The sequence below is a fragment of the Eupeodes corollae genome, chromosome 2 (assembly GCF_945859685.1).
Source record: "Eupeodes corollae chromosome 2, idEupCoro1.1, whole genome shotgun sequence".
Classification (NCBI taxonomy): Eukaryota; Metazoa; Arthropoda; class Insecta; order Diptera; family Syrphidae; genus Eupeodes; species Eupeodes corollae.
The window spans coordinates 104,207,756-104,226,491 of NC_079148.1; the positions used below are offsets into that span (position 1 = coordinate 104,207,756).

At 34.4% G+C, this 18,736-nt stretch overlaps 1 protein-coding gene across 1 annotated transcript; it reads right to left on the reverse strand.

Moving 5' to 3' along the window:
- Window positions 1-9,845: 9,845 nt before the first annotated feature.
- On the reverse strand, window positions 9,846-15,983 carry LOC129945153 (uncharacterized). Its single transcript, XM_056054813.1, has 3 exons — window positions 14,484-15,983; window positions 14,234-14,438; window positions 9,846-10,126 (listed from the first exon to the last, which is right to left on the reverse strand). The coding sequence occupies exons 1-3, from the start codon at window positions 15,981-15,983 to the stop codon at window positions 9,846-9,848; spliced, it is 1,986 nt and encodes a 661-aa protein (XP_055910788.1).
- Window positions 15,984-18,736: the final 2,753 nt, after the last annotated feature.

Genomic DNA, 18,736 nt, shown 5'->3' on the forward strand with positions numbered 1-18,736 from the left:
TCCGTTAAGGACAAACCCAGTATCAATGAAATGATTCCTTAAAAGTTTTATCATATGTGGAATATCTGCAAAGAAAAATATCTTTTTCATAGGGTTGCATGGATGAAAAATAAAAGGCTGGTTTTACGAAATGGAAAGTTCTCTCCACAAAGAAACATTTGTTGGCCCCATGTCAGAAACTACAGCTATGACTGTAAAACATATTTCTTCTAGCTTAGAAATAATAAATTTTAAAATAGTTGCAGTCATGGGTGCATCAAGATCATAGTAGACCACTTGCTTCCAGTTTTTGACCAGCCCTCTTACCATAACAACTTGTGCATATTTTTTCGGACACATCGCAATGTCATTAGCCTTGTCGTATTCATAAGTTGATTTGATTTTAACTTCGTCAAATGAGAGCACGCATAGCCGCTCATTTTGGTCATAGTCCCACTTAGACATCAATTGAATTATTTTGTTTAAAATACCTGGTTTTATTTCGATTTGTCTGGCCCATCTACGCAAAGTTGAAGGGGCGGGCAGGGGGAAATTTCGTTTGCGGAGTAGCCTGTAGGATCTGGCACCAGCTGAATATAAGGACATTGCTGAAGAAATATCCTCAGCTTTCCAGCGTGCCTTCTTATTGGGATGCTCCAATTGATCTGATTGGGTAGATGTAAATATCCTTTTTAAAGATGTCCTCATAGCCGTTCTCACAGCCTCATCTTTTTGTGCCTGCTGGTTCTTCCGCTTTAGACTGTTCTTCAATCTGCTGACTTGTCTTTCCAGTTCCATAATTTTGAGTTCCTTGCTGCAGTTGTATTCAACTCTATTTTTAAAAAACAGAATAAAATAAAATAATATTTTAGGTAACTTAAAATTATTCCCAAGTATATCTTACTCTGTCTGAGTGCTACCATTTGTGTAATACAAGCAATTTTCCTGATCTTGCTCTTCACAAAATTCTTCCTTTTGTGGACTTCCCGGGACAAAGTTACTTGTCGAGGGGTTTTGACAACTGTAGGTATTGAACATGATTAAATAAATAATAGCGATAAGAGTTTATTTCAAATTACTTTTCGAAAGCAGATAGACAGTCATTAACGATCCTTTTGCTTTCTCGTATTTCTTGTCTCTTGTCCCTCGCAGATAGCTCAAGTTCATTAGGCAATTTTTTTGACGGCACAGATTCTTTCCTTAAAGCTCTCTTATGCATAGGAACATTTAAAAGTATATCTTTAAGTGTATAGTCACTCTCAATAAAATGCTCGGAACAAACACGACTGTTTTTTAAAGAATATTCTTTTTTGTTCCCACAAGCACTAATCCACAATTTGCACATTTTAGCGTCTCTCGGGAAATAGTGATATTTCAATGTTTTTTCATTGTTTTTTCTGTCTGGTGTATTATTACACCCTAACACAGCACAAACAACCATTTTTAAATTTTAAAATTCAATTTTAAACCGGAAAACAAATAAAATATTAAAAACCAATTGAAAATTTCCAATAAACGTACTCGCTTGTCAAACTAGCAGATGACGATGACGTCACAGCATAGGCAAGATGGCGAATTCGGTGTATCTAATGAGCATACCTTTTTGTTTTTGTTTATCGTGTGAATTTGTATTTTCTTTTTTCATTTTGTTTTCATAGCTCGTCGTGGTTTATTTATTTATTTATATTTTTTCGTTTTTCGGAATTAACTTGCAATTTATAAAAGATTGAAATAAAATAACAAGATGTTGCGATTGGCATTAACTGTGCCTTTGAGGCTTACACAACAAATTAAATCCGAACTTCAAAACAATGCTGGCTTTGTGAAGAAACAATTTGTCCGTGAATTCCCTCGGGATTCACGTCCCGGAGTCACTAGAAGTCGTCTACAGCAAGGACAAACATTGAAAGAGAAGTTGATGGGACCTCCGGGAGCAAATGGCAAATGTTTTTTGTATGTAATTATAGTATTTAAGGACATCTCCTCTAAATTGCGAGTTTCTAAGATCGTCGTACAATTGAAAACTGTTTTTTAAACCGCCAACATTTTCTAGTAGCATAGCTTTTATGTCACTCCATTTGGTTAAATGGGTGTAAATTTCAATTGCCTTTCTGGCACGACCTATAAATTTCGTTTTGAGTATGTTTACGCACATTTGCTTATTATAAGCAAGTAAAGTCGGAATTATATCATCAACATTACTAATAAATATTGGTAGATCTTCTGTTCTACCATCAAATGTCGTTAGACGTTCTATATATTTAAGGGGGTTGAGTTCTAAAACTCTTGGTACATTAAGGTTAATATTATTATTATCTAACTGTAAATTATTACCATGATTACCTGCAGCTGTTGCTTGTTGATTCAGCGCCATGTCTTCTGAGTCTGATTCTTCTTTTGGCTTTCCTTTGCTTTCCTTTTATTGTTCTAATGGTATTTCTTATACCCTTCATTAATCGCACACTTTATTTGTCTCGTTGGATTTATGTCACTTAATTCGTTTTATCCTTTCTGCACTTTTTTTTCTTGTTTCTTTTTATATTTCTTTGATTTATTGTATAGTTTGGACATATATTTTCCTTCTATTTTGTGTGGTTTCACTTGAATTATGCACTTATTTTAAATTTCGAAAATATTCTCCTCTATGAAATTTCACAGTAGGTATACAATGGTAGGTTTAGGCTTTGAAGTATTGGGAAATACAGTCGGCAGGAATATCTTCCTTTGCAACGACCTCGAGGTTTTCGAATGGCCAAACTTCGCCCAGTATGCCGAAAGTAAGCGTATGGAGATCGCGCGACCCCTGATCATTACAAACGATGAGTTTGACATGACCTTCATGCCAGCCCCCATCGCTTGTTACAGGCGGTGGACCCGGATGCTCTCGCATGACTTTGAGAAAACCGCAACTATATGATCTTGTTGAGCTCCTTAAGTACATCAGTAAAAGGTTTAGTGAGAGGTTCTATAGCAATGTTGGGAGTGCTGGTGTTCTGCACTGTGCTTTTTAGGGACGGGAGTGGACTCCTCCAAAGACCTTTGTCGCTTTGACGTGGAGTTGTAGCTGATATTGGTTTTGTCTAGGATGGATTTAGCTCACTCTTGCTACGGATGAAATTACTTCCATCCGTCAATGTTGTACCAGGGGATTTTAGAATCCTCAATGCATAACGCCGTTGTTTATATGAACTCCAAGGAGCATCCTGGAGAGGTTTACTCTCTTTGGTAGCGAAAAGATCATTATTCACGAACTTTCCACTACCGACCTGAGGAAGCGTTTTCGCGACGTTGCCGCCGAACTGCCGCCCGGTGTAGCTGGACCTCATCCATCCCGTTTCAGAACGACCAATGATCTAATCTTTTGGCATATTATCTACAAGCTTTATAGGCGGATTTCGTAAGTAAGGGAAAACGATTTCAGGGGGTAATGTAACTGCATTTGCGCTGAATTCTAAAAGCACTGTTATTTTCACAGTTTAACGTCATATACATTTTTAAATCCTGTGGGACCAATTACTTTTCCAGTTTTGGGGGCTAAACTAAATAAAATCGCATCCCCATTGAAAATTCGTGCAGGGTCATCCAAAATATCTTTCACGTTCATATCCAAACAGTAATTTTGCAAATCACGGAACCATTTTCTAATGCTTTCTTCTGTGACCATTGCTCTGGCCTTGCATAAGGATTCAGGCATCCGTAAGCTTATCTCTTTGTACCGATTCAAAAAATTATAGTACCACTTCTTGCCAGGTCTGTCGCCCTCGAATGGAGTCTTACGTTTTTCGTCCCTAACTATTTTTTGGACTACATCTAGCAGCTCGTTAATTTTTATGGGGAAGCCTTATTTGGCAATATTAATTAGCCATTCTACGTACTTAAGTTTCGCACTTTCGGTTAGGGCCTATTCGCTGAATCCCATCTGTAATTTTTCCATTCATTCCAGCATGGAGACCGGAAGACCAAACTCAATACTTGCTGCTCGAAGACTAAGTATTCGCCAATGAGGCTTCACTGTAGGTTTGTTATTTTCGTTTCATTTTTTGTCTAAAATAGGTATAGTCATTTAATATATCTTGCAATAGCTTGCATATTGTTGTATCCATCCTGGGTTAAAGTAAAACCTGCTATGGGTGTCAACAGTTTTCGCCAAAAATATCAATTTCACTCCATTGGCTATCAATTTTGGTTTATATATATTTAAAGGCTTCTTAATTTTAAATTTAAGTCTTTTTTATTTAAGTTTTCTTATTAATAAAATGTTGGTTTTAAGATCATAGCTAAAGCTTAATTTAGAAATTACACGACAAGGTTTTATCCACTTTCATACTTGTAATGATTGAAACACAGGCTTACTTCAATATACTTAGTGCTTTTTTTTTTAATTCAAGAAAATTACACGTTCATGGCTTGGGGGAGGAAAAGCAACTGAAAATGGGTCAGAACTTCTTAAAGAGAAATTGTTGTCTCAATAAACTTTTTAATTGAAACTCGCCCAACTAACAAGTTTGTTGGGACAGTAAACTCCTGTTTATTAAATTATTTTTCCCCTTAAAATTCAATAAAATGTTAGTTGATTCCTATAAATAGTTAGTTGAAATACATTTTTGGAACAATAAACGATTTATTAGGACAATAAACGATTAATTGCGACAGTTAATTAAAAAATTATTCTTTGTCTTTATTCGTTCGGATCTTACTCAACACTAACTTTGCAATATCAACAAATTAACTTATTTTATGATGATTGAATATCATTTGCTTACCTTCCTTACACTTGTAGTAATTAAATGTATTCCCAGTTCTTCCCCCAAAGAAACCATCTCGTGGATTTAACGGGGCATTCTGTACTAGTGGGTGATTGTTTAAGAAATGTAACTCTTAATCTTTTAGAAAACTTAGTTGGGTCTCAAATTCACAACTCCACTTTTCGATCACTTCATAATGAAACGATCTCAAACGTGCTGTTTTGGCCATCGTTCTCTCGTATCTGTAATTCAACGTATCGTGTTGTTCTTTATCAGATAGAGGTTCGTCTCGTTTATGTTTTAGACAAGCAGGATGACCGTGATAGTAGCAACCATGAAACTCAAAAACTTGTTTATTTTCTTCGCAGAAACAATCGACTTTAACTCCGTTAATTATGGCTTCGCGTTCTTTAGCAGCATGTTTTATGTTGATTTTTCGACTTTTCTCTTCCAAAATCAACCACTTAATTGCTTCCGTTGACTGATTATCGACGCACCTGATATTGAGTAAAAACACATTTGTTTTAACATTTATTTTAGATATTATATTCATAATAATTTACTTGTATCCATTTTTGGGTATTAACCCAATAGTGTTCGGCTGTAGAAAATTTCTTCGGTACACCAGATTGAATGAAGAAGCTATAGTCGTAGCTTCTAAGAATGGCTCAATATTACTTTCAATAGGAAAAAAACGTCTGAACTTCAGACAAGCCTCAGTAAGGATATTGACATCACTGATGCAGTACTCCAAATATTCACGTTGTATTCAAAAATGTCGTTTTTATGTTCTCCGTATCATTTTAGAAATACTACAAGTTCTTCTACTTTCATAGTTTTCGGACTGTAGAATTCTAAGGCTGGTAACTTCCCGATATAGTTTCTATTTCCTCTTGTATTGAACAAATGAGGAGAATATCCTTTTTTTTTTAATTCCGACGATAGCTGGAAGGTTTTCGGCAGCTTAGAGAGAGCCATCGGGAAATAATTTAAGGAATCTATAATCTATTTCCTATTATCATTAATATTATTTGACTGCCTCGCATGATTAATTCCGGACTTAAATTTGTTTCATTCAGTATATAATTTAATATAAATTGATGGTCATAAGATTGTCCGTTATGTGCTAATACAATGACGTTTTTAAATTTTTGTCGAGCATTCAGAATATGTTTTAAGAATTTGGGGATAATATTTCCTTCTTCTTCTTCTTCAGATTCCTGAACAATGTTCAATGAATACTTATTACAAAAGGCCAAATTTGGGATATCAAAACATTCATAACACTTTTGTTTAAAAACACACAAATTAGGCTCATGTATTTTCCCCTGAGTATTATAAGTATCATCTACAATAGATATGATTTTTTCACCGATAACTCTCTCTTGACGACTCTCTAAATCATAAAAAAATGTAAAGAGTGTCTTTACATCTAGGTAATCTACTATCGGGAAGTATATAGCACAAATGATCTTCTTCCACGTGCTTACTACATAATTTACAGTAGTATTCGCCACAGATATGAGTTCGATTGCCACTATATGTTTTTAAACATAGTATGCATCTTTTAACTTGTTCACAAATATTGTTTCCTTTCGAGCTGCCTGCCTTGTGTTTGTCGAAACAGTTTTTCCCTCTAAAATTTCGATTACAATCTACAATATCTCCAATATCTCTTCTTATTGCGTTTTTGTTTAGCACACTTTCTTTATTGGCATATGCTTTGCCAACGACTAGCGGTCGAGGCAAGCACAAGTTATCCGTATTGTGTACAGATACAATACCCTTTCTTTTGGTGCATTCCTTTTCAAATGTGTTATAGATGATAGATCTTTTTTTTCCAGAACCTGAAGGGAGCTTCACGGATGTTATACTTGAATTGAAATCATCAGTGCTCAGACCTGTAGAATTACTTTGAAAGATTCTACTGACCATCTCCCAAAAGTCGCTAAATTTAATCGCGGAACAGTTTTTAAAGTTGATCCAACCGCTACTCCGTTGGGTGGAAAAACTCTTTCCGCTAAAAGTTATTCCCACTTTATCAAGGGGATCCAAATCTTTCAAAGCATGTTTGAACATACCGTTCGAACCTTCTCTTATGCAGGAAGTAGGCTCCTTATTTTCTGGAATAGGTTTTATTTTGAACTGGATTTTTCTCCCGCTCAAACCAAACCTTTTAATCCTCGTCACCATTTCGTCTTTTATTTCAAATCGCTATACAAATGGGGAAAAAGAAAAGAGTGAAAGTGAACAAAAACCTTAATTGCTTGAAATAGAAGCGAGGAATAACAAAATATTCTCTTTCTTTCTCAATCCTTCGAAACAAACAAACAAGCAGGTTGTTATTATTGCTGTTACTGCTGTCATTGATACTGTTGTTGTCATCGTTGGTGGTGGTAGTGATGGTGGTGGTGGTGCTATTGTTACTTTCTTTTGCATGAAAGTCTATCACGAAGGTTGATTCGTGAGGAGCTACGACCTCCAAACAAAGTTTAGGTAGCTCCCGTATTTCTGCCTCACCGAAGGAGTCGGCACACCTTTTCGGTAAAAAGACGTAACAATCCTTCAGTTCGAGACACAGCTGTTGACCGTAGCGCGTGGTGCACTTCTTGGCACCCACGATCGCATATTTTTTTTAGTGTCAGCTTTTTCATACTGACCAATTGTTTGGTTACGATTCTAGAGTTCGCCTTGATTTGTTTATAATTGAAGACATTTTTTTTTAAGTTTAACTTCACTTGCTTTCTTTACTTTGTCAAGAGTGACTGAATTCAATAGTTGAATTACTAATTGATGATTCTGTCATCAAATTGATGACGCTGATCATCTTTTTTTTGTAAGCCTTCATACAAATGATGTAATTATTTCATCAAGTGATGTAACCTTGCATAAAATTGATGACGGCGGTCATCCGATTGATGATTTCTTTCATAGAATTTATGTTCCTGATCATCTTTTTTATGTAAAACCACATACAAATGATGTAATCTTTCATCCACTGATGTAATTTTCCATAAATTTTATGAATTTATTCATACCGATTATGAATGTTTTCCATGAAAGAATTGATGCAATATTCATCTTTTTTTATGTAACACCAAATACAAATTATGTAAATTCTCATAAAAATTTATGTAAGCTTTCATAAAAAATTTATGAATACATTCACACTGATTATGAATGTTTTCATACGATTCATGTTTTTTTTTTCATAGAATTAATGCATAAATGTCATAAAATATATGAATAGTTTCATTAATTTTATGAGCTTTTATGAAAAAATTATATCAACAATATATGAATCGTATGAAAACATTCACAGTCAGTATGAATGTATTCATACAAATTTTATGAAAGCTAGATAATTTTTTATGAAAATTGTAGTAGTTTTTATGTAGTTTTACCTACAAAATATGACTAATTGCATGAATTCTAAGAAGAAACATAAACAACATGAAAACAATAACCCTCTACCGCATAAATTAATATTAGCGGACAAAAAAAAAACAAAACAAAACAATTAATTTTTTTTTTGAGTTAAGAATTAATTCAAAGACGGCCCATTATACGCCGTGGAACCGAGAAAAACAATTTCTTTTTTCGTTATAACATAAACTAACTTTACATTTTGGACAAAAAGTAAATGAACGGCCATTACAATTATTTTGGCACATTTGCCGATTTTTTTTAATTTGTGGAAAATGACCAAGATTATCGTAACGGACTGAAGGAAGAGGGAAGTCTTGATGCCTTGAAGGGGCCCTTCTTTTTGGTGTGACTGTCGGTGTTGTGATGGTAGTTGGAGTTCTAATTGATATTGGAAACCCAGAAGCCTCAGGAGTTCCAGGAGTAAGTACATTTCTAGGTCGGCCGCGTCTTTTCAAAGCTAGCTTATCAGCCTTGCAGAGGTGCTCCGCAACAGCAAGTTTAAAATCAAATAACGGTAAGTGGAAGTCGTTTTCACGACGCCAAATAATCCACGCATTCACTGTACATAAGTCTATCATATGAAAAAATATTCTTTTGTACCACTTTTTGGATCGCAAAGAAATGCGGTATAATCCAAGCATTGAATCTAGCAAATCGACGCCGCCCATATACTTGTTATATACCTTGACAGATTTAGGAGCAGAAATATTTTGGTACTGCTTATTTTTTCTAAAATAACGGCGTCTTTCTCCTACTGGCTTGCTACCAACATACGGCGACATCATGCTGACGACTTTGTTGTCAAACCAGGAAACCAGACTCAATTCAACTCCATCAATTGTGGCCAATTTTTCAACCATGCTTCCACGTCCCCCTTTTTTCAGCTCCTCACTCGGCATTCTTGAATTTGGAACTCTGTTGAGCCTTACGGTACCCAGTGGTAAGAGCCAATTTTTGAACAAATGAACCTGCAAATTCGGGCTATTGTACCAATTGTCAAAAAATATTTTGTGGTTCACATTTTTTTCCACTGTCGATGTAAGTCTTGTAACAACATTCCCACTCACGCCCAAATCAGGTGACCCGTCAGGAATTTTGTTGCTCTGTTCTCCTGCAAAAATGTCAAAATCGTAACTGAAACCAGACACTCCACTTAGCACTTGGTTCTTGTAACCCCATTTGTGAGGTTTGGCTGGGTTATATTGTTTTAGTTCATGCCGACACTTAGTGGGTATAATTTGCTCATCTACGGCGAGGAACTCCTCTTTTGGAATCAGTAGTAACCGCTCCCTTATTTTCTCTAAGAGTGGTCTTACTTTGAAGAGTTAGTCATATCCTTCTCTCCCATATTGTTTAAAATTGGTATTGTCATTGAAATGAAGGAATCTTTTGATTGTTTCCCACCTGTTGCATGTCATAGTTTCAAAAATAAAGGATTATTCCAATAATGCCTCGCAGCCAGTAGTTGACAACAAGACATGTATATCACCATCCCAATAAACTGCTCCATCTTGCTTTTGGATATATTCGCCGGCTTGTTTATATTGTCCTGAAGAGCTTTTTTATTTGACTCCTCTACAATTAAATTCATCAAATCATCGGTAAAAAAAAAAACTAAAAAAATCTGATGGTGCCTTTAGTCTTTTTACATATTCTGGGAGTTCGATAGATCCTGTAAATTTAAATTGTTCTTCATCGTAAGCAGGAAGATGCCCCTTTTTCCAAGAAACTTTTTGCTTCGTTTTTTTTTTTAATTTTTGCTTTCGATATCGTTGCTATATTGGGTGCATTCTCTGATTCAGACTCCTCGTCAGTTTCATCCACAGTTAGGTCACCGCTTTGGTTATGAAGAATTTCTTGAGTGCCCAACTCCATAACAGAATCTTCCGCCAATTCATAGTCGCTTTTAGATCCATCCCCAGGAATGGGGTTTACAAGTGTAGAATGTCCATAAAAGCGAAGGGGCTCCATTTCTGAAGTAAAAAATAACAAACAACAATTTAATCTACAACTTCCAAGCAAAACAACAATAGAAAAAGAAACAAAATCTTCGAACCAAACAAAAAAAAAAATCAACAAAATGTGTAGATTTACAACCCTTTACTGCATACGAAGCCAAATATGGCTTCCCCACTTTTTGCTCTCACAAGGCCATGCCAATCATTTTTTTTAACAAAAATTGTTCATTGCATAAACTATTAGACACTTAATCAAAAATATATTTTTCCATTTCAATTAACTTACCAAACAATCGCTGTAATTAACACTTAAAATATGAATATATTCTACACTTTCACTTTCAATGCACACGACCGACCGACTGACCTGTGATCATAAAATACACCCTTCTTTGCTGTCGCACACACAAAATAACTACCTCTATGCGTTCTCAGATATACAAAGAAGAGGATCGTGTTGTATCTTGTTCATTTTTTCGTGACAGAGAAGAGAAAAAAGGATTCAAACGGAGAAAGCCATATTTGGCTTCGAATGCAGTAAATTCTGCAGTACATTCTTATATGGAAAATTAATATTACATAAAATGTATGTATAGTTCTTAGCTTACCTATGTATTTTTTCTTGGAAATGAATGATTGTATCGTCTCTCTTTTATAAGTTTCATTTCTGTCCCTTTCTAGGGGTTGTTTTTCCGAAAATCTTAAATCCTTTTTTACTTCTACGAAAGAACAAATATTTTAAAAGATGTATTTTTTGAACTTTTCATATCATAAAAGTGATTCTCTATAAATGACCAAAATTGAGAGCAGGCTAGAGGATATTCCAAATTAAATAGATGGAAAGCTTTAAAACAAATATCAACAGCCCTTAGGAAGCTATTGAAAATAAACTTAACGCCGTCTAAATATACATACAAGTTTGAAATTGTATTAAAATTATTGTCACCTAGACCAAGAATAAACGGCTGAATATTTTCGCCTTTTGATTTTAAACATTCAAGGTGATTGTCCATTTCTTGAACAGAAGGGGCTAGAAAAAGGAACGCTTGCTGTGAGCTGTGAACTGTAAATTTAACCACTCTCTTTTTTCCTGTGTTTTCCTTTTTTACAGCTTTTTGAGTTGGTATTAAAAAGAAGTGCAAGCATCACATCATTTTTGCTGCTGTTGTATCTGAAATTAAAATTGAAACAAATAATTAATAAAATAAAATGGTAAATAATAATACACTCAGAGAAAAATACCATGAAAACAATAGTATTTCGCATTATTTCAATATTATTTTACTATTGTTTTTAGTCAATGGGATAAGTCAATGGGATGTACTATTGTTGCCTTTTTATACCATTAATATAAACCATTAAATTTTTAGAACAGTTAAGTCTAAAAATCATATTTTCAATAGTGTTACTATTAAATTAAAGCTGTTGATCTCATTAAAATTAGTAGTTTGTAGAACAAAATTTCATGGTACATACTATTGATACAATAATATCACACTGTTGTTTTAATAGGATGCATACTATTGTTTTAATGGGACACGCTATTGAACTAATGTGGCAACTCCTGTTGAAATTGATGGTACATACCATTGATGGAATAATATCACACTATCGTTTTAATAGGATGTATACCATTGTTATAATGAGACCCACTGTTGAAATTAATGGTATTACCTCAGTTATATCATCCCATTGATTTAATAAGATAGCCCATTGTTTTATTGGGACCCTATTGAGGTTAATAAATATTATTATTGCACATGATTATGATGAATATATGAAAATTATAAAAAAATGAAGAAATGAATCAATTGAAAATATATACAAACCTCTAATACATACAAACAACTTAAAAAAAAAAAAAAACAATCAATCAAAGTCCGAAGACTAAATATTAGAACCATCAAAACAAGAGAGCAAGCATTTAAGGATAAAAATAAAATTTAAATTATAAACTTTAATTTAATGGAAACACGACTTGTTCTTTTTCTCTACTAATCGGAAGTGAGTGTTCGCCATATTTTATTTGTCTTCTTGGCATACAAGTATCTAGTTCTGACCAGCAGAAGGCGGTCGCTCTACTTAATAGTTCTTAAAGTCTATTTACATTGTGACCAGCAGATGGCGGTCGCTCTATTAAATAGTTCTTAAGGTCCATTTACATTATTTACATGATTTACACCTTACAAAATTTTATGATAAATTTGTATTTATTCATATCATTTTATCCAACAATAAATTAATTTAAGTTAAAATAAACCTTAAAAGTAATCTTACAAACTAGAAAAGTTTAAAAAACTAAATTTAAAAGAAGGTTCTTTCGTTTTACATTGAAAACATTTTTTTACAGTATATTAATCAAAATTGATATTTATTCATATACTTTTTTCCAACAATATAATATAAGTAATAAATAACCTTAAACATCTTACAAACTAAAACAGTTTAAAAACAAAATAAAATTTAAAAGAAAGTTATGTTCCTTTTTTTTTAATTCAAATTTTTTTCAACCGAACAGCTCTTTTTCCACTGTTCAAAATGTGAATTTGAATTGGAGGGCTATCGAACTCAAGAACTGAACGCAAGGAAAAAGAGTTTTTGGAGCTAAAGACAATTTAAGCTTGCATATGTTCACAAAAATTATTTATATTCCATTCTAAACATAGGAAATAAAGTTTTGAGTCTATTATGAAACATTGTTCGATTTCGAAAAGTGCAATAGACTCACTACATATTGTCAAACAAAAATGAGGTTTATATAATTTAAATTATGCTTTTTCCACACAATTTACTTCAGACAAATTTTTTATTATATTATTGTGCGTAATGTTTACAAATAAATATGGATTTCTTATCGAAAATTAAATATTCTTCGAAAAAATTCTGAGTAAGTAAGGGCATGGAAGAACTTAAGTCCAGCCTTAACACTAAGTGTGTATGAAATGTTTACCCTTGAATTCGTAGCTTTTGCTGCATGTTTGTTTTGTTTGTGTAATGCCTCAAAACGCATACACCACAAATGCTTTAATGGTCCACATTTTCTAATCGCAGTTGGATAATGAACCAAAAAGTGAAATTTAGGTTTAAGTGGTTCATTAAACAGCTTTATGAATAAAGAATTATGTTTTTGAACTAAATGCTCCAAGCATTTGAGATGAAATTCTTTTATTTTCGTTAAGAGAACTATATCAATAATTTTAACGAGTGTTATTAAAAGGTCCCACACTTTATCGTTTTCTGGTACGAGATCTCCTAAACATTGATAAAACAAATGGAGGAGAAATGTTACCTATCTCGGTTTCTCCGTAATGAAACATCTGCTTACGGTTGTTTAAAACATCAATGAAAAAAACTTGTAATTTTTAATAAAGTGAACTAAAATTTTTGATATAGGTATCATATCTACAAACACCTTTAAAAATATCATGCATTATGTCGAAGTAGTAATTATTGGTTACATGAAAAGATGGTATGCTATTAAAAACACAGTTCTCTTTTATACCAGTTATTTTTTCATTGTTTGTCACAAGATCGACTTCATAATTTTCAAAATTTCGTAGGGGAGGAGGGGGCGGTTGTGGACAAATTTTATTAAATCTTTAATATTTGTCTACAGTAAAGACTTTAAATCAACACTTTTTACCAGCTGATAAACTAAGGCTTCCCCTAAATTGTGCCTAAACATAAACTTGATAAGACTTCAAGTTTTAAGGTTTTCCATAATTCAATCAACAAGCTTTTTCTGTCCATATGCCCCCCACCAAGGGGTGGATAAGGACACGGACCAAAATTAATGGGGCGGATGTGGACAGCTACAAAAATAACCGATAAATAATTAAAAACTAACACATGATATTTAAAAAAAGAACTTTTTTAATATTCCAAAATAAAAATTTCTTATTTTAATTCACAAAAGTATAAAAAGCATTTAATCGTAGTTTTTGAACCCAACAGGAAATTTGAAAAATGATTGAGAACGTGAGGTTCCAGGCATATTCGTAGCATTTGGTAGTTTTGTTGCTATTTGGTTTCTATCAATAAAACTTTCATCTGGGCTCTCCGGAAAAACGAAACTATTTCCTCCCCCGGCACATTTTTTCATAAATCTTATTAAAAGCTCACCAGATTCGACCATTTTCTTTATGACTACTCCCACAAAGAACTTAGGAACCTTTTTGCCATAAATTTTTACAAGAACATAGTCATCTTCATCTATTACTTCTGGCGGACTAATTTCCAATGGGTCAATTTCTTCCACAGACATATCCCGATCTTGGTCGGAGTCAATATAGCTTACTTCCTGCTCGTCATCTTCGGATGATGATGGCTCAACCAAAATTTTTAATTTTTTTACTGTTCTGTTTTGTTTTACTTTTTCTTTAAGCAGCCCTTTTCTCTCCTTTTCAGCTCTTTCTTCTAGTATTCGATCCTTTTCTGGAGTGCTGGTCAAAATTGAAGAACATTTCTTCTTTCGGCCCCTTCTTGTTGGACCCCTTTTCAATGCTTTTGGGTACGGCCGCACTTGTTCTGGTGTTATTGGTGGGCAGTTTGTATCTTCTAGTTCAGCCCTCTTATTTTCACTTGTAGGTGGTACTTCTTCGGCAATATTGGTTCCATTTTCGATTAAGATGTCAGTGACAGATGCTGGTAGAAATTCGTCATCGCTGAAAATATTTTCGTTTAGTGGAAAGCATTCAGATTTTTTGAATCCAGATAAAATATTTTTCCGAGAAAAGGCTTCTTGATATGGTTCGCAAGAAAGTCCGGCGATATCAGAAATAGAAATCGCTTTCCCCAGATGTTTTGCTGACCATGTGTTAAAGGTGGCTCTTAAGCGTGATTTGAAAGGCCCGAAAACTGAAACGTCAAGAGGCTGTAGCCTATGGGTGGTATGAGGTGGAAAGGTTAGCAAAACGAGTCCATTTTGACGAAAGTACACCACTAATTCTATTGAGCAGTGAGTCTCGTGGTTGTCGAGAAGAACAAGCACCGGCTTTTCTTTAGAAGCATGAGTGTATTTTTTTATGTGCTGAGCTACTTTGACAAATGATTCGCTGTTCATCCAACCACTTTGAACTGCTAAGCCGAGACTATCCTCAGGTGATCCTACCAAAAAGCTTTCTTTGAAAAACACCCTTGGAAATATATAGACAGGGGGGATAGCATTCCCATCTGCTTTCACGATTCCCACGAATGTTACTTGTTCCCCACGCTCTCCACTCACTGCCTGGCCGACTTGCTTGCAACCGGTTCTTGCAACAATTCTTGGCGCTTGCAAGACCGTGCTTATGCCAGATTCATCAACATTAACTATTTGTTCCGCGGTAAAATTCCACTTCGTTTGCACTTCTATTAAATTTTTGAAGAAGCTTTTTACATTTGTTTCATTGAAACTCATATTTCTGGCTATGGAAGTATTTTCCGGCTTACGCAAGGAAAGTGTTGGATGCCGCTTCATGAATGCCTGCATCCAATCAACTCCAGCAATCTTATTGTCTTGCCAGGGTTCTGGAGTTTGCCTTTCAAGTTTTGTTGCATAGTCAAAAGAGAGTCGACGAATCTGATGAAAGCTTAGACCGTATTGAAGTCTTGAGCAGTGAAGAATATATTCTTCTAATAATCCCTCCTCTTCGTTTGTAAATACTTGATTGTTTGTGTATTTTGATGTATATTTATAAGATGCTGACTTGATTTCAATGCACAGAGGGTCAGACTTTTGGATTCGTTTATGCAACATAGATTTGCTAAGCCCATATCGCTCTGCGACTTTGCGTATTGATCCATTACCATTTTTTAGATCTGCAATGGCTCGAGCAACGGTATTTTCATCAATTGCAGCCCTATTTGTTGTCGTCTTCCGATTTCTAACCATTATTAGTCTGAAACAAATAAGATGTCTCCTTATTTCAAGATATTACAAAAAAAACATAGACTGGGGTGGATGTGGACACTGTCCCAATCGACCCCATATAGTGTCTCCACATTCACCCCGCAAGCACTTTTTGTGAAGTAATACATTTATTTCTTAGAAAACCTTCTATTTTAAAAAACAATGATCACCAATGTTATCAAGACACTTCGATAATATACACTGCATCAAAAAATTGCACATACAGCACGTTATTTTGTTAATAATAATCCATATATTATTAAGTAGCAATAAATTAAGAAAACGAAAACATTAGATATATTGTTCATCTTTATATGTGCACAAAAAAAACTTAAACTGTTATTTATTGATTTTATTTAAAAAAAAAACGAACAAAACAAAATTCCAATCCATAAATTTAACTCAAAAAATTGTACATACATTATACAAAAATTAAATTTGTACAATTAAAACTAAATATTAATATCTCGTATGATATCCTTTTGCTTGGATAACCTCTCGTAAACGATTTTTCATAGATGTTACCAACGTTTTGGTTTCTTCAGCAGATATTTTATGCCACTCATTCTGAAGCACTTGTTTTAGCTCCTCTCGGTTGGTTATGTGGTGTTTTCGGACTTTCTATTCCAATAAATCCCACAGATGCTCAATTGGATTGAGATCAGGGGATTGGGGAGGATGTGGTAGAGTTGCTTTACAATTGTAAAGCAGCCAAGTTCTTACTAGCTGGGAGTTATGTTTGGGGTCGTTATCTTGGACGAGCATAAATCTGTTACCTAGACCCAACTTTTCTGCGCTGTCTTTTAAATTATTTTTTAAAATTGATAAGTATTGGAACTTATCCATAGTATTTTCAACGAAAACTAGATTACCAACCCCATTCGCCGCCATAACGCCCCAAACCATAACATTTCCACCTCCATGTTTTACAGTCTGTGTTAAATTAGCTTTCTTCATTGAGGTGTTAGGTTTATGCCAAACAAAACGTTGCCCGTCAGAACCAAAAATATTGTACTTACTTTCATCCACGAAGAGTACCTCCTCCCAAAACACATCAGGTCGGTTGATGTATTCGTTGGCATACTCTAAGCGCTTCAGTGCATTCTTCTTTGAAATAAACGGCTTTTTACGAGAAACACAACCTCTGTATCCTTTAGTATGCAACAAGTTCCTTATGGTTTGGGGATTTACTTTTGGGTGTCCTGATTCCTCGAGACGTGTAGCGATTTGTGGTGCCGACATTTTTGGATCCGCCTTGACCATCCTCTCAATAATCCGTTCGGTTCTTGTTGACAGAATTTTTGTCCTGCCTCTTCCAGCAGCAATCTCATACGAATTATTTTTTTTGTAATTACTTACCACAGATTGAACTGTGGGTCGAGGCCTTTCAACAATTTTTCCTATTTCTGCATAGCTTTTTCCATCTTCTTTTAATTTTATAATTAATTTTTTAATATCCACAGGAACTTTTTTATGATTTTTTTCCATTTTTTTTTTTTAATTTTAAATAATCATCCAAACGACCTCACTTTTACGCTTTAATTGAGACTTTAAACATCAGAAAAACTCCAACACTTCATAAAAGCAATTAAAACGGAGAATATTTACTGTTACTTCTAAACAATGCGACTTGAAAACAAGTGTATGTGCAATTAATTGAGTTAAATTTTGAGTGCAAGCACATTTTGAGTTTTTTTTTTCAAATAACGTGACATTGAATTTTTGTTGTCTTTACACAAAAAAAATATACTCATTCATAAGAACATGATTTGAGTGGAAATAAATTGTATAACTTACATTTAGCCAAAAAATCATGTTACATATCTAATATATACTGCTGTATGTACAATTTTTTGATACAGTGTAAAAAACACTTACCTGCATTTATTTCTGCTTTGTTTTTGAAAAATATCTGCGAATTTCTGAGGGAGAATAATTTTACTTTTAGAGTGAAAATCACGAATGAACCTGTAACAATTTGTACACAAGACTGATAGATTTGAAAACTTTTAGGTTCATTCACAATTGAAAAAGGCAATGGATGGCATCGTTGCCATATTCAAATTTTCAACGAGTGGACTTGAAACGCCGATGTCCACATCCGCCCCTGTCCACATCCTTCCCTTCATCCCCTACAAAACTAGCTTGTTCAGTGACATCGGATTGCATTTGACTTCTACTTCTTTTGCAAACTCACAGTAATAGTTTGAGTTAAAACTACTGGAAAATCCCATGTAAGTGTTAAGACCAAGTGTTCGGTGCTGAATAAAAAACAAATTTAATTTTTTTTGCACAAATTTATTTCTAAGAAGAAAGAAATGGACTGTATGTAACGCTCAGCTCAGAACAAGAATTTATTGTTTAATATTTAGGCACGTCTGTACCGCTCAAGCTCTCACAATAGAAAAACAAACTTAATACGGAATATTGAATAATATAAAATATAAAGCACACAGGATCATATTTCGCCACATCGCACGCCTTTCAGTCATCAATGTTGATTGTTTTTGTTACTGCTGCTGCAGCTGGCCCGTTGTAGTTGCCCGTTGAGGCGTTGGTATTTGTTTTCCCTCGATGAAGTGGTTATCGGTCGCAAGTACCGCTTATCACGACACTATGAAAAAGGGTGTGGCCTGCGCACTTGTATGTTAATGGTTTGATTTCGATTCGATCGTCAACGTCGTCGATGATGAGGATGCGCAGCTTAATGTGGTTGATGTTGCGCTCGTGCCTAA